Below are 15,902 nucleotides of genomic sequence, written 5' to 3'. Positions count from 1 at the left end.
GGGCTCTGTGCAGGGGGGGCTGTCACAGCCACATCTCAGCCCCATCACCAGCTTGGCCCCAGCACCTGCTCCATCCCCACCCTCTCCAGGGCACTGGTGGGGCAAGAGCACCCGGACATAGCTGGCACTCAGAGATGTCCAGAACCCCTGTGGCCATCCAGGACTGGGAAAAGGGCAGACTGGCACATGCAGTGTCCTGGGTAAGGGAACATCATCCAGGGGCTGGCAGTAGGGTGCTCAGTATTTATGTATACGGATGTTTTTGGATGGAGCTTTAGCACCCCCTGTGCCTGGCCACCCCACAGGCTCTCCAGTCTGGGCTGAGCCCAGCACAAGGAAAGCTGCTGCTGGGTAGTACCACAAATCCCCTCTGCTCTGTGCATGCATGGCCATATGTTTTGCTAGGTTTGGGGAACACTGTGATGGCCAGCAAGAAGATCCCAGGGCTGTCCTCACCTTATGGCCTCCCTCACACACAGACATACCCAGCAATGTATATATATTATATTATATTTTTATATTTATATTTTTATATTTATATTTATATATATATATATATATATATACACACACGTTAACAAAGAAGTTGCAAAAAAACCAACAAAAAGGGAAAAACCCAACAGGAAGAACAGCCCTCCCCCAAGTAAAATGGAAGCAGGAATGTTACACGTGGAAGGGGAGGCTGAGGGGAGCCAGGAGTCCACACATCCCGAACTTGAACACGGGTGTCACCAGGCGCAGAGGAACCAGCAGCAGCACTCTGGCCCCCCTCCATGTCCTCAGCAGGGCCCAGGGATGGGGCTGCTGCTCCCCAAATCATGGTGACAATTGGGTGGGCTCTGCTTTCAGTACCACAAGAGGACAATGTGGGTGACTGGGAAAGGCCGCCAAGCCCCTGCTCGGGGTGTGGGGCTCCCCCAGTCCCCATCTGGCCGGGTGTGAGACATGTGTGGGGGCCAGGGGGTCCCACAATTAGTGCAATTTCATCAGGTGCAAATGTCACATTAAGGGCTCATGGTCTCTGAGCTGCGGATGCTCCCTGAGCCCATCCCAGCAGCACTGGCGCCACCCTCGGCATTGCCAAGGCCACCATCCCCCTGCAGGGCCTGGCATCCCTCTGGGCTGGCACAGGCTGAGCAGCCCCATGGGACCAGCACATGCGGAAGGGACTTCCATGAGACCTTCCCATGAAAAACATCCAACTTAAAAGGGTGATTTAACCTCCCAAAGTGAAAGGGGGCATGAGCCAGGCTGTGGGGATGGCAGGCCTGCCCCTGCTGCACCCTCCCTGAGCTCCTGCACTCCGGGGCTGGGAGAAGCAAACGGAGCTGCTCCTCTGCTCAGGAGGAGTCAAGAAGGAGGGGTGTATCCCCTGTGCCTGCCCTGCCAGGCACCATGGGGAAGCAGCCTGGATCAGAGGGAAAGCCCTCTCAGCTTGGCAGGGCCGGCAGCAGATCCTTCCCCGAGGTGCTGCCCACCTCCCTTTTCCAAAAACCACAGTCCAGACACACAGAGAGATGGCACGCTGGGGAACACTCTCCTCCTGGGCAAAGCTGTCACCACCAGACTCACCAACATGCATCCTCTTGGCCAGGTCACTGGGAGGGGTCACCAGATGAATTCTGAACTGGCTCCGGATGAATTCAACCTGTCTCTGGCACAGCCCCCATGGGATGAGCCCCAAGAGCCCTGTCCAAAACAGCCACTCATCCCCTGAGCCTGGGCTTTAGAATCACAGAATAGGCTGAGTTGGAAGGGGCCCATCAGAATCATTGAGTTGAACTCCTGGCCCTGCACAGGACACCCCAACTATCCCACCCTGTGTTTGGAAACATTGTTCAAATGCCCCTTGACCTCTGGCAGCCTTGGGGCCATGACCATTCCCTGGGGAGACTGTGCAGTGCCTGACCACCCCCTGAGAGAAAAACCTTTTCCTGGCATCCAGCCTAATCCTCCCCTGACTCAGCTCCAGCCGTTTCCTTCAGTCCTGTCACTGGTCACAAGAATGAAGAGATGGGTACCTGCCCTTCCACTCCCCCTTGGGAGGAGTTGAAGATGACAAAGAAGCCTCCCCTCTCTTCTTCTCCAGCTGAACAAACCAAGTCACCTCAGCCACTCCTCACAAGACCCCTCCAGACCCTTCTCCATCCTCACAGGCCTTCTTTGTTCACTCTAATAGCTTCATGCCTTTTTTATATTGTGGTGTACAAAACTCCCCTCAGGGCTCAAGGTGAGGCTGCCTCAGCCCAGAGCAGAACATGACAATCCCCTCCCTGATCCAGCTGGCCTGATGCTCCCAAAACAGGGATTTCCCTCCTGGCTGACTGAGATCCAACTGGACCAGGTACCCCAGGGCCCTTCCACAGCTGCTCCACAGCCTCTCTTTCCCCAGTTCATACACATGATCAGGGTGGCCCCATCCCAGGCACAGAATTTATCACCTTCCCTTGTTAAACTTCACATGGTTGGTGATTCCCCATCTATCTAATTTGTCTGCGTCTCTCTGCAGGGCCTCTCCGCCCTTGAGAGCGTTGACAGCTCCTCCCAGCTTAGTGCTCCCAGCAAATTGACCTAGTATCCCTTCCAGTCCTGCAGGTTGTTAATGAAAATGTTGAAGAGCACAGGGCCGAGGATGGAGCACTTCAGAACCCCAAAAGTGACTAGTGCCAGCCCGATATCACTCTTTGTGCCTGACTCATGAGCCAGTTACTCAGCCACCCCATGATGTGTTTATCCAGCTGTGGGCTGGACATTTTGTCCAGAAGGATCCTGTCAGAGACTGCTAAAGCCTGCTAAAGTCCAAAAAGATTGCATCTCATGGCTACCCTGGATCAATCAGGTGGGTTACCCTGTTGTAGAAGAAAACAGAAGCAGGGGTAGTTCCCCATCAGCAAGCTCCACAGGGAGAGGCTGGCAGAGCTGGGTGGTCTCAGCTCAGTGGTTCCCACTCCCACCGAGGCACCACATCTAGAGGAGGAAAAGGGGCTTCAAATGTCACAGAGCGAAGCCCAAGCACCAGCTGCCTTGGGCCACCATAATGCCTGAAATCCCTGCTCCACAATGTCCCAGACACTCACATGCCCACTGGCCCCAAACTGTGCCACAGACCCCCATGGTGGCAACAGGGATTGTGTGCCAGCCCAGCTCCTCTTGGCCTCTTAAATAAATCTCGAGACTGGAGCTTGCCCAGGGGACTTGATGCTTGTGGTTACTGGGAATACTGGAGACAGCTAAAGAGCTCCCAGTAACCAGGGTCTCTGAGCCTCTGGGACAGACTCAGTCCTCTGCCATGGAATAAACAGTATGGCTCCACACTCACACCACCACAGAATCATGGAATAGTTTGGGCTGGAAGGGATCTTTAAAATGCACCCAGTCCAATCCCCTGGCATGGTGGAGAACAAACCAGAAGTCAAGATTCAGTGTCATTAATTGAGATTTTGGGTCACAGAGCATAGAGGTATTCTTTGAGAAGGACTCTACTGTCGGCTTAGAGTAGGAAGATGAGTTTTTGCTGCTGGGACACCAGACAGGGCACTGGAGACCTATGTGGAGCAGGGCACTGCTGGCCAGACACTGTGTTGGGAAGGAGCAGCTGCCAAACCTCTGTGCCAGGGGCCAAAGCTTCTCAAGGATGCAGGCCTCCCTGGATACTGGGAAGCTCTCAAAGGAGGAGATGGTGGGCTGGGGGTCCGTGGCTCTCCACTGCAGGACCCCGAAAATAATCAGGAGCATGTCATCTGCAGCACAGCCAGCCACCGGGAACACCCTCAGTGCCATCTTCACTCCCACAGAGCACCACCCTCCCTCCACAGGACCACCATCCACCACACAGCCACTGCCAGCACCCACCAAGTGCTCCAAGCCTTATCCATCCCACCAGGGAAGCTACCGAGCCTCAGCCACATGGAAAGTCCTCCCCGGAAAGTGCTGCTCAGTGCTCTGGGTCCCTACACCAGCTGTCAGCGGGCCCCAGAGCCCATCCCTCCTGTCCCAATCTGTGCCTCGTGGTATGCACGAGCCATTCCCTGACCACCATGGCACCTCAGGTCACCCTGAAACCTGCCCTGGCCTTTCCAGCCCCCCAAGGGAAGACAGAACCATCCAGGTGACAATCTTCTCGGGGAGAGATGGGAGCAACCGCCAAAGAGCTGCTCCAGCCACTCTTGCACACCCTGGAGCTCACCAACAGCAGTTCATTTCCAGCTGTGGTTTGAGGTTCTTCCACTTTTTCCATTAAAGTAAGATGGAACTGGGTGTGGATGGTGCTTGACTGCTCAGGCGCCACAGTGGCTCTCTGGCACGGCTGCCAGTGGGCAGCTCTGGCCACCTTCACCCACTGGCACGGCCAGTGCTGCCACAGGGCACGGGCAGGCCTGGGCAGCCTAGTGACAGGCTTTCATTCCTGACACGTATGGGGACTCCTGGGGCCGGCAGTTACACTCCTGCTGTTCGGGGTAATCGATGAAATCTGGGGCAGGCAGCCCCGAGAGGATCATCAGGGATTTGTTCCAGATGGTGAAGGTGGGACACACTGGCAGGATGAATGAGACTTCAAAGGTGTGGAGGTGGAGAGAGTTGGCTGGGTCGTAGAAGGAGAGGGCGTTGTTGTCGTAGTCCAGGAGGACACCGAGGCGCTTCATCTGTGGGTGCACCTCCACCAGCATCTCCTTGTTGTTGTGCCGCACCACAAAGTTGTTGTTGCAGCGGGAGAAGACCCAAGAAGAGGAGTTCTTCCCAATCCACTCATTTTTGGGGGCTGACTTGTAAGCCACGCCAATAGCATACCTGCAGGAAAGGAGAAGCTGTGCTCAGCATCCTCCAGCCTCGGCCCAGCACCAAGCCCAGCCCTGATGGCTACAGCACCCTGTGCTTTCAGAGCCCACCTGCTGTAAAGGGGCACAGGGTGGGCATCTCTGGCAAAGGCTGGACCGGGAAAGCATCCCCCCCCCCACACAGGTGGTGCCTTACCAGGTGGAGGATCCCACCACCACCTCCCAGTAGTGGCAGCCGCTGTCGATGAAGATGTTGCCAGCCACACCGTAGCAGCCTGTCCCACTGAACCGCTCTGGCGTGTGGCTCTTCTTCAAGGAGCTCTCGTCCTTCTCCATCTGCAGCCCGTCATTGGAGATCTTCAGCTTCTTGTGAGCCATCTTGGGGTCCAGCTTGAATGGCTGACCTGTAGGGAGGAGACACAAGGATTAGGATTTGTGTTATTAGCATCATGGTGCAGGAATCGGGCTTCTTCACATCACATGTTCTCAGCTTTGCATATTTAATGGCGGTTTGCTTGGATGTTTTCCCCAAAACCAGACCAGATCTGGGTGATGTCCCAGAACTTCAACCAGACTCCTTTTTTGTTCATGATTTCCCTCTGAAAGTCGTCAGTCTATCCCTGAATTTGCAAACAAAACCCCAAGATGCTACAAAGAAGTAAATTGAGTTCAGGTGGGTTTTGCTGCTGTGGTTTCATGTGAGATGCAGTAAAGTGCACACAGGCACCAGACAGCATTTCCATAGGGATTCACCTGCTTCAGGACAAAGAAAATGACAGCTGCAGAGAACACCCCAAATTCTACCAATATCTTCAGCCTCATGTTTTGGTACCCAGCTCGGGGCATGACTAGCTGTGTCCTTCACGCTCTCATTTTTGGCTGCAGACACAGAGTCCCAGCAAGAAGAAACGATGACACCACCACATCAATGGGGTCCTGAGCCTGGGCTGGGGACCCCCAGAACAGCCTGAAAACCCTGGAAAGCCAGGAAACACACAAGGAGAACACCAGGACACCTGGGAATGTCTGCAAAGAGCTGCAACATCAGCAACCATTGTAGCTGCAGAGCGGAGCTCATCTGCGCTGTGCTCTGTAACCTGATGGTAGCTTGTGCTGGTTTTCCTTGGAGCCCAATTTGCTGAATAATTGAGTTGAGAAGCCTGAAAGTAAAACTGCAAATTGGGAGTGACCTGCCCCCTCCTTCTTTTGGCTGCTCTGATCTTTCTGCTGTATCTTTTCCTGGCAGTAATGCAAAGAGACAAGCTCTGAGGAAGTGAGGTATAAAAATACTTGGCTCCATCAGGACAGAGACACTCACAGCTCTGTTTCCGAAGGCAACCTCTTGCTAAGGTCAGTGTGAAGAAGTGGAGCCCAGCCCTTATCACTGGTTTGTGCTGGCATGTCCTGGAGCAAGTGCTTGAGGTGCATGCACTGGCAGTGAGTATGATGGGCAGTCTTGGAGGGGTCGGAGGGTATTTCAGAGAACACAGCCAGGCACCTGCTATCCTTCCCAAAATATCACTCTGGCACTGGGAAAAAATATAGACTTCACAGAGGTCATAACAGTCCCAACCTCAGCCCGCCAGCGTGGGAGCTGCCAAAGGAAGGGGGGTTCTGACTGTAGCCTTCACTCCCTGCTCCCCCACCACCAGCAGCCTCTGTGCCTCCCAGTCACTGTTCTCCAGCCCTGCCCTGCAGAGAGCCAAGGCTTGCAATGATTCCTCTCATCACTGATGATTCCTCTCATCATTAATGTTTCGTCTCATCATTAACATGTAGCTCCTGGGCCGGTCACTCAGATTACCTTTATCCCACAAATTCATCTTGCTGGGATATTCCTGATAGCCTTTTGCTGTCATCCCTGCATGAGGCTCGGGAGTTGTGGGGAAGCAGCTGCCTTCAGGGCTGGACACAGCCAGCTGCACCCCTGGAGCATTTATCAGCTGGATTAGCCCTCCCTTCCCAGCAGAGCCAGAGTGAGCAGAGCAGAGCAGAGCAGAGGAAATCCTGTCTGGCACTGAGTGTGAGGGAGCAAAGAGGAGGCAGCCAGGAACATGGTCAAGGTCAATGGAATGCAGGGATGGAGCCAGGCAGAGAGAGGTGTGTGCTGGAGCTCCATCCCCACCCTGCAGGACCCCAGACACCCACCCTGCTCCCCTGGACCTCCCAGGGCTCCTGCATCCATCACAGTGAGCAGGGGCTTAGGACACTCCTGTCACCCACCCAGAGGAACAGCGAGGACAGGCTGCCTGCTGCTTTACATAACAGCTCCAGAAATAACTGGAATGAGATCCCCAGGAGCAGGAGACAACATTCAACACAGCCAAATCCAGGCCCAGCAGCCCAGCCCAGGGTGGGGGTCAGTGCAGGGGTGCCACTGGTGCCCTGCAGCACAGCAGCTCCTCTGTGCCCCACTCCTCTGGCTGCAGAGAGGGTGGACAGCTGGTGACTGCGTTTGGCTGAAAATGTGTGGAGAGAAAGGAGGGATGGATATGAACTCTGCACCCAAGGATGCTGCAGGTATCCACCACATTCTGCCCAGAGAGCAAAGAAAGCAGCAGGGACACAGGAACACAAAGGCAGCTCTCCTGCATTCTGTGCCTCCTCTCTGCCTGTAATGGCAGTGGCAGTGTCCCTACACCCACCAGCTATCTAAGATGCCACATGTGGGGCACAGGACACCCACAGAGCAGAGCTGCCAGCACCATCCTATCCTCCCTGAAGACATCACCTTCAGCAAAGAAAGAAACAAAGATGCTGAGTCATCAAGTCATAGGAAAACCATAAATACATCTTAATTTTCAGATTCCCTGCTGGGAAGTTTTTGCAGGAATCATCCTGTCATTAAAAACACCTGCACTAACATGATTCAGTCAGTAATAGGGACCTTGCAGCCCATTGCTCAGGCAGCAAACACACTCCTGACATCTCACATGGGATGTGAAGGGAGCCATCCTGTAGCACATTAAGGTCTTGCCAAGATATGCAGAAATTAAGAAAAGCCAGAATTGCGAGGGAAAATAAGGCCAGGATGCAGTGGCCAAGGCAAGGACTGGAAAACCCATTTCTCTGCATTTTATTTATGTCCAGAGCTGGGCCTGTCCCTGCATTCCAGCATTTTCAGCTACTTTTGGACACTTGCTCCTAAATAAGTCCTGCTCAGGCCCAGCCTCAGCAGAAGATGGTCTCTCTGTCACTACACCAAACATGTCCTCCCAAGCTGCTCTGTTCAGGAATGCAGATTTAGTGCCAGCACTGACAGCGCTGATGCTGCGGAAATCGATGTGTCCTGACACTGACCTTCTGGCCATGGAGAGATCTCTCCAGACATCCCTTCAGGAACAGAACAGGCTGTGAAATATGTTAATGGGCCGTTTCTGTGTTGAGCTGCTGACACTTCCACTGAGGTTTCAGTGGGAAAGCATGGGTGTGATATCCTCTGGATATTGTCCACTGCAAAAGGAGAAGCCCTGGTAGCAAATACCAGCAGGAGGAAAAGCCAGTGGGGGTATGCTGGGGCTGCAGCACCACTAGACACCCAAAGGAGCCCTTGTCACCTGAGGATGGCCACAGAAGGAGAAAAATCAATATATATGGCTAAATCAAACTTTCAGGAATTCAGAAGTTTCCACAAACACAGATGGCAAAGGAACACCAAACTGGTGGCAGAGAAGGATGTGCCCATCAATGCCACATGCCTCTCCTCCCCAACACCTGAGTGGGAAGCAAGGTCCTTGTGGAAGGGGCTTTAGCACCCCCACAATCACACATAACCTGTGCAGTGTCTCATGTGGGGCTGCTCCAGGTTTCAAACATGCAGAAGCTGATGCAGACACATCCCTGCAGCAAGGGGGGCTCAACACCTGACAGGACTCTGACTGAACCCAGTCCATCCCCAAGCAGGAGCGCTCAGAGCTGTGCTGGCAGCTCGGTGACTGGCACTGGGCTAGATCAGAGAGACCAGACCCTATGGGAGCTGCCATCACGGCCACCCGCCCTTGCTCCCAGCTTCCCAAGCCGCCCATCCCTCACTCCCAGAGCGAGCGCCTTTCAAAGCCAGGGAAGCACTGAGAAACAGCAGCTGCAGGAGGGATAAATTTTTAATGAACAGGCAGATTGGGATGAAGTTTGCTCTTCAGCAGCTCCCTCAGCTCCACTGTCTCAATGTTGTTTTATTCAGTTTAATGTCGCACAAAGAAAAGCAGGAGGTAGAGGTGATAAATCATCATGAAAGCCTTGCTCAGGCAGAAGCAACTGTTGGGAGAGGGACAGATGGGAGGGCTGTGCTCACCAGGACCACAAAGAGACATGCAAGCACTGGGAAGGCACGAGCACAGGGCAGGCAGCCTGGAGAGACAACTTATTCCTCTCCCAACATCTCACACTGTCCCTCCCGTGTCACCCTTCAGGGCATGGGTGCCACTGCTTCTGCTGTCTTTCAATGGAAAAAGGTTTCCTACCACAAACCCTGGAGCTCTGTCTGTTACAGCACAGACAGGTCTAGCTCCACTGCTGTCAGAGCTCAGCTCTCCCTAAACACATTTAACCTTCCTTGGCATCCCTAGGGCACTGGAAAGAAAAATCTTCTGCTTTGTGTGTGGCTGCAAAGTCCCCATCCACCACCACGGAGACACTTTTCAATCTTATGGCTTTCCAAACCACAACCCTCTGCAAGCTAAGCCACACACAAGAACACAGTTGCTCTGTGCCCCTTGCATTGGCCCCAAAAAGCCCAGGGATGTAAAGCCACCAGAAGAGTGGACCATTATGACCTAAGACCCCAGGGATGGGTGCTGACTAGAGCAGAGGGCTGATGGGAGCCCCTGGCACCACATGGGGTATCAGGAGACCATCCCTGAGGTAGGGAAGGAACAGAAGCACCAAGGGAGATGGGCACTCCAGTGATTTAACAACACAGTGTTTCCATCTCGCTGCCAGCCACTGCCCGCTCACTGGGAGCACCCAGCCATACCCCAGGCACCCCCGTGCCCTGGAAACTCTCCTCCCCCACCTGGCATGGCCAGCTGAGTGCCTGGGCACCTACTGTTGGTCTTGAGGCGGGCAGGCTCACTGTTCCTGCTGCCTGCCTGGTTGATGGCTTTCACCAGGAAGATGTAGCGGGTGCCACTCTGCAGCCCGTGCACTGTGTAGTGGTTCTGCTTGATGTTGGGGACGATCATCCAGCTGTCCATGGAGTTGTAGAGACCTGCAGTCAAGAGAGGGGCAGAGATTTATTCCCAGGAAGGACAGAATACAAAGCTTTTGTACTGCTAATGCAGAGCTCATGACCATGTGTCCCTCGGAAGGATTTACCACCTGCCTGGGAGTTCAGAGTGGCAGGGAAATTTCCAGTGATGATAAATCCCAGCAACACAGAATCTCTTCCATTATCACACAAAGGCAGGACCAGGGCTGCAGCGCTGGCATCTTGGGATGCTGCCATGGGAAGTGATGGGGAAAGGGTGCAGACAAAGGGAAATGCAGCCAGCAGCACCTTCCAGCCAGGGCAGCTGGCAGACGAAGCTGTTGGTGCCTGGGAGGGGGTGATGGCCACCATCCTTCCACCACCATCCCACCATCACTCTGTCCCACAGGACAGCCTCCCTCCTGCTCAGTATGCAATTCCAGCAGCAGAAATGGATGCATTTGCACCCAAATCAATGTGTTTGCAACTGAATCTTGCTCCTGCCCCGTCCGCAGTGCTCCAGTGTGGGAAGTAATAATCCATGGCTAAGGGAGGCTGATGCTTGGCTCCCTGAATAGACTGATCTGCAGAGTGGTTCAAAGAAAAAGAGCTCCCACTGAAGGGATCCAGACATTTGGAAACCATTCAGCAGGCTGAACTCTTTCTGGAAATGGGAAGGAATGAAGAATCCAAGACCACGGAGGTGCCAAATTGACTGCTGCAGTGATTTGCAGTGTCAGAGCTACAGGGCCTGGCATGTGTGGAAATGTAGTGCTGTACCTCAGGTGGGGTGGCACAGTGCTCCAGGAAAGGGAAAAAGCCTTACATAGTGCCACAGGCTGCTCCTGCCATTGGCATCACTGGGATGAGGATCACCTGCAGCTGGCACGAGCACTCGAGTAGCTAAACTGGGGGACAAAGATGCTCTGGGGCTCAGGGGAAACCAGGACAGCTATCACAGCACAGGGGTAGGGCTTTGAGCCAAAAGGAATAAGGAAGCGTGGAAGAAGTAGCTGGAGGCTTCCTAGATCTGGTGAGAGGTAAGGAGTGCATTGTGAATTTGGGGTGACTGGAGAGGGGGTTTCAACATGTGCAGGGCTGGGAGGCAGGAGCTGGGAATGCTCCATATCTTTTTTGCAATGGCTTCCAATTCATTTCTCTTCAGTGGCTGGCTCAGCCGCAGGACAAGGGCAGGTTGCAGTCCCTGTCATCCTCAATTTGGTTTGGGATACACATGGGAATGGCCGAGGGGCACAAGGAGTGTGATGTGAAGTAGAAAATAAAACAGATGTGATCCTGATTGCAGCCTGCACGCGGAGCTGCTCCCGTTGGAGCACACAGCTTCCAGCCCGGCCTGGTCGGTGTCACCTTCCTGCAGGAAGAACCAGCTGGGGATGCTCCATCAGGAAGAACAAGGTGGCTAAGATACAACAATGAGAAGGACTTGACCTTCCAAGTAGGTTTCTTTTGCAAAACAACCTAAAAGAGCTTGGCCTTGAAGACTAACCTCCTCGCTCCTATCCTCGCCAAAGCTTTAAAAAATCCCTTTTATTGTAGCATTTATCCTCCACAAAAATGTCTGGCTCTTGCCAAACTCTTGGCTTTGATGGAAGTGTGAAGGGGATGGGTTCCACAGGCCAACTCTGCACACCTTGGAAAGGTATTTCCTCTCCTGGTCAGGGTCCCAGGCCCTGTTCAGTGTTCCAGTGTCTTTTCACATGAGTTCAGCCAGTGCTCACACAGTGCCATGACCCAAACTGTGCTATTGCGAGGGACAGTAAGTTATTCATTTTCTTCTCAGGGATTTAACTCATGTTTTCTTCACTCATCCTACAAAGAGCAACCTGGAGGTTGCTGGCTGGCCAAGGAGGACACTTCAGACATGTGACCTTCTGGGCTCTACTCCAGCACTGCCCTCACTGTTCCTCACTCTCATGGTCTCCACAGCTCCTCCTTTCCCAATGCCTGTGCCCCACCTGCCAGAGGTGGGCAGGTGACTCATTCCCAAGTCCCTTGGTGTATGGGACTCCAAGCGACATGTGTCCAAAGTGGCATGTGGGAAAAGGTGAGAGTAGATCCTTCCCTGGCATCATCCCAGGCAAGGGCACAAGCTGCAGCAAAGGAAATCCTGAGTGGAAAAGGGCAAAATCCTCCTAACTGAGGGTGAGGAAGCACTGGATGCTCCATCCCTGAACAGTCCTTCCTCAAGGAGCAAGCCCTGAGCAACCTGTCAGCCCAAAGTGCACAGAGCTAGCACAGGGACCTTGAGACATCCCTCTCTACCAAAACCACATGGTGACACCAGCAAGTCCCCATCCTTGTGCTAGATTAGCTTGTGCTAATCTTTCACAGCTGGAAGTGCAGGGGACATGGAGCTGGTGGCCATCCAAGAGCAGAGCCAGAGAGGTGGCTGAGCTCTCCAGGCTTCCAGAGGACAAAGTGCTGGAGACAACATGCTCTACCTGGGAGGGAGAGGAGAGCCAAGCAGGGCGGGTCTGGCTGTGGCAGCACCAGCACACAACAGCCACCACGGAAAGGAAATGCATCATCTTGTTTTCCAAAACAAGGACAAAGGCTGGGCCAGGGCTGGGGAGGTGAGATCCAGCTTGGAAAGTCACAGGGAACTTTCTCTGTCAGCTTCCTGCACAGTTCAGAGTGCACTGAACAGCCTTCCGGAGCCGTGACACTGTGCTGCCGGTGCCAACGTCTTTCCAGCCAGTGGGACAGACCGACGGCAGCCCAAACACCCACTCTGAGGCACCTTGTCAGCACTTCTCACAATGGCAAGTGCTGCTAGGAAAACCAAGAATAAAACTTTCTCACAAGCCACAGACCATCAGTAATTCTGTCTTCAGTCCTCAAATCAAATCCCATTCCTGTGAGACAAATCTGTGGTGCTGTGGAAAAACAACTAGGTATGGCAGTAATTTTAATGAAAAATTACCTGGAAATATGCCTCAGAGCTGTTCCAGAGGGTTTATAAACCACCATAGTTATCAGCCATGGAGCAGCCAGCGCTGCCCTGCGTACGATCCCAGGTATCCATGGATCTGGGAGCTGTGAGATGGACAGGAGCCTCCAATGTTCCTGATGATTCACCAAGTTGGGGCCGATGACACCAAGTGCAGACCAGAGCACTTCAGGGATGGCCCCCACAACATGAGGAGGTGTCTATTGCTCTGATCCACTAGGCCTTGGTAGATCCTTTGCTGCTCCTCCATAAATACCCAGCCTTTAAAACCACTGATGAAACTGAGAACCTTTTCCTTACAGAATCCCAGAATGCTCTGGGTTGGAAGGGACCTAAAAGCTCATCCAGTGACACCCCCTGCCATGGGCAGGGACACCCTCAACTATCCCAGGTTGCTCCAACCTGGCCTTGGACACTTCCAGGGATGGAGCAGCTGGAGATTGTGTGGGCAACATGGGACTCCTTGCTGAAGGGAAGTGTGGTGACTTACTGATGAAGTTGGCCTGGCCGGTGAAGATGGTGTACTGGAGCTCGTAGGAGCTGACACTGAACTCATCCTCTGACATCCAGTGCACGGTGATGGTGTCATGGGAGGCTGTGCAGAGCTCCTCACGGACTGACGGGGGGTTCGGTGCTGTGGGATGGCACAGACCACAGACTTTGGTCAGTTTGGGCTTTCCTTCCTTAAAAACCCAGGCCTTTTCCACTCATGTTAGGACTGAGATGGGCTTGTGGCAGTAGTACTATCAACACCAAAACCTCTCTCATTTAATCTGTCATTGTGTTTCCCACTGAACTGAACCTTTTAGTTTAACAAGGCATCCAGAGGTCAGAGCACAGGGTTTTCACTGCTGCTCCATCAGGTCTGACACCCCCACCCTGAAACAGGCTGAGAACCCACTTCCAAATCTACTTATTTCCCTGCCCTGGTTGTGGAGTAAGTATTTCATCCCATAACTGATCTGGACACGCTTGTGCTAATCTTTCACTGAAAGCCGATCTGCTTCATGATGATAAAATCGGATTTGGGTGAGTGAAGATGTCCTTGCCTCCCTTGCCTCATCCCTCCAGTGCTCCAGCACAGGCTGATCCAGCAGCCGTTGCTGCTCCCAGACCACCGAGGGCAGCAACCAGTCTGTGCTGGGGCATCAGGGCAGCCCTGAGGGGCCCACTGAAGTCCCACCCAGAAGGGTTCATAATTTAGAAGCAAGTGACCCAGAAAAAGGGCAGGAAAACAGAAATGTTAAAGCACAGAGTGCCATAGAAGTATAATAATTAGTTAATTCATCATTCCTCCCCTGTAATCCTTATGGACCCTCATATAATCCTTATCCTTTTTGCATCCTTATGGACATCAGCCTCCCCCACCAAGTCATGGAGACCATAATTTTTAAGCTTTCTGGTCTTTTCCATGGGTCCTCCAGGAACAGCAGGGTGAAACAGAGGGATGGGGACCTATCACTGTCCTGGGGACAGCACAGGCCCTGCTCTGCCACAGATGACCTGGTGCTTGTTACTGGTTAAATCCTAAAATAGGTCTGCCAGCCCTTGGCGGAGCACAGGGCAGGGACTCAGGGGAAGATACAGAGTGGAGCACACCTGAGCACTCACCTGTTAGATAATCCAGTCCCTCCAGCAGCTTCTTCTCTCTAGAAAAATCTAAAGCAAAGTTTTCAAAGGCATCATTAAAATTGATATCTGGTATCAGGACTTGAGAGGATGCAGTTGCCATGGCGACCCTGGAAGGAAAGAGGGGACCATCAGTATGCAACAGGGTGCATGAGGGAGACACAGGGATGGAGACAGCCTCACTGTGCCTCACCTGCTATCAGGAAAACAGCTTGCACCTACAGACCACTGCCCCTACCCAGGAGGGTGGCCTAGCCTGGGGTTCCCTGAGAGTGGGAGGGCTCCACCCCTGGGGTTTACAGCTTTGACTGGCCCCTGAACTCCCTTTGGACTGGCATTTCCACCACTTTCCTACCCCAGGGAAGGGGGCTTGCTTCCACAGCATTGTTAGGACCTGCCATGCAGCCCAGTCCTGTGAGGGATGGGAACCTGATCACACAGTGGGAGGCAGCAGGGATGGCTGGGGATCTCCAGGGAAGTGACTGAAGGGGACTTGGGTCACCTCTGGGCAGGGACCTGCAATGGGGGCCACCTCCAGCAGCAGTGTCCTGAGCCCAGCCCACCTCTCCGCCACGTTCCTGGCAGTCTGCAGGAACCGAGCGTGGTCATTCTCCTTCAGGATGTGCTCGGCCTGGTTGATGAGGACTGTGGAGCGCTCCAGGCACTGCCGGCAGTTGGCAACCTGCTGGGCCAGCTTCCGCAGCTTCATCACCTGCCGAGAGCAGAGGGGACAGCGCGGCTCAGGAGCCTGAGAGGCACAGAGGGAAACCCTGAGCCAGCAGCTGATCATGGTGAGCAAGGAGCTGTGAAAGGGCACGGGAATGTCCCAATGGCTCTGGGGAGGGAGCTCAGCAAAGCACTTTCCATGTGAATTTTGCTGGGGGTGGGAAAGCCCCAGGGCACAGACTGTGCTTGCTCTGAGGGTCCCATATATGCTGGACCCTGGAGAACAATGCATCCTCTCTCCACTCCTCCCATGCAAATACCATGTCCCCTCATGCCAGCCCAAGGAGAGCAGGCTGCCATGAGACTCCTCTCAGCCATTCAGCACAAGGCAAGGGAACCTCAGGAATGGGGGCAGTGTTTACAGAGCTGATGGAAGAGATCACATTCACAAGTGATGAACTGAACTGCTGGGTGACCAAGGTATGAGAGAATCTGCATATTTTCCCCCTCCCTTCTTCCAGGCTCCATACATGTGTTGGGCCATTTGTCAGGCAAAGCAGGGCAGAACAAATGGAAAACCAAATGGCAATCCATCAGGAAAGCAGAATTCCTTGCTCCTCAACTGGAGGAATTCTGAACCAGCCACAGCCTCTAGAGGTTGCTCCTTTCTCCACTG

At 53.6% G+C, this 15,902-nt stretch overlaps 1 protein-coding gene across 2 annotated transcripts in view; it reads right to left on the bottom strand.

The window, feature by feature from the left end:
• Nucleotides 1-510: 510 nt before the first annotated feature.
• The window catches only part of MID2 (midline 2), a 63,135-nt gene continuing 47,743 nt past the window's right edge, over nucleotides 511-15,902 (bottom strand). For both annotated transcript variants that reach the window (XM_036402215.2, XM_036402216.2), the window contains exons 5-10: nucleotides 15,124-15,272; nucleotides 14,543-14,670; nucleotides 13,422-13,565; nucleotides 9,820-9,981; nucleotides 4,972-5,179; nucleotides 511-4,788 (exon numbers count right to left, since the gene is read on the bottom strand). In XM_036402215.2, the coding sequence (XP_036258108.1) occupies nucleotides 4,386-4,788; nucleotides 4,972-5,179; nucleotides 9,820-9,981; nucleotides 13,422-13,565; nucleotides 14,543-14,670; nucleotides 15,124-15,272 (1,194 nt within the window). In that variant the 3' untranslated portion in view covers nucleotides 511-4,385. The remainder of the gene's footprint in view (nucleotides 4,789-4,971; nucleotides 5,180-9,819; nucleotides 9,982-13,421; nucleotides 13,566-14,542; nucleotides 14,671-15,123; nucleotides 15,273-15,902) is intronic.

The sequence above is a fragment of the Molothrus ater genome, chromosome 14 (genome assembly GCF_012460135.2).
Source record: "Molothrus ater isolate BHLD 08-10-18 breed brown headed cowbird chromosome 14, BPBGC_Mater_1.1, whole genome shotgun sequence".
NCBI lineage: Eukaryota > Metazoa > Chordata > Aves > Passeriformes > Icteridae > Molothrus > Molothrus ater.
Note: the sequence above shows the minus strand (reverse complement) of the source record. Positions and strands in the feature narration are given on the sequence as shown.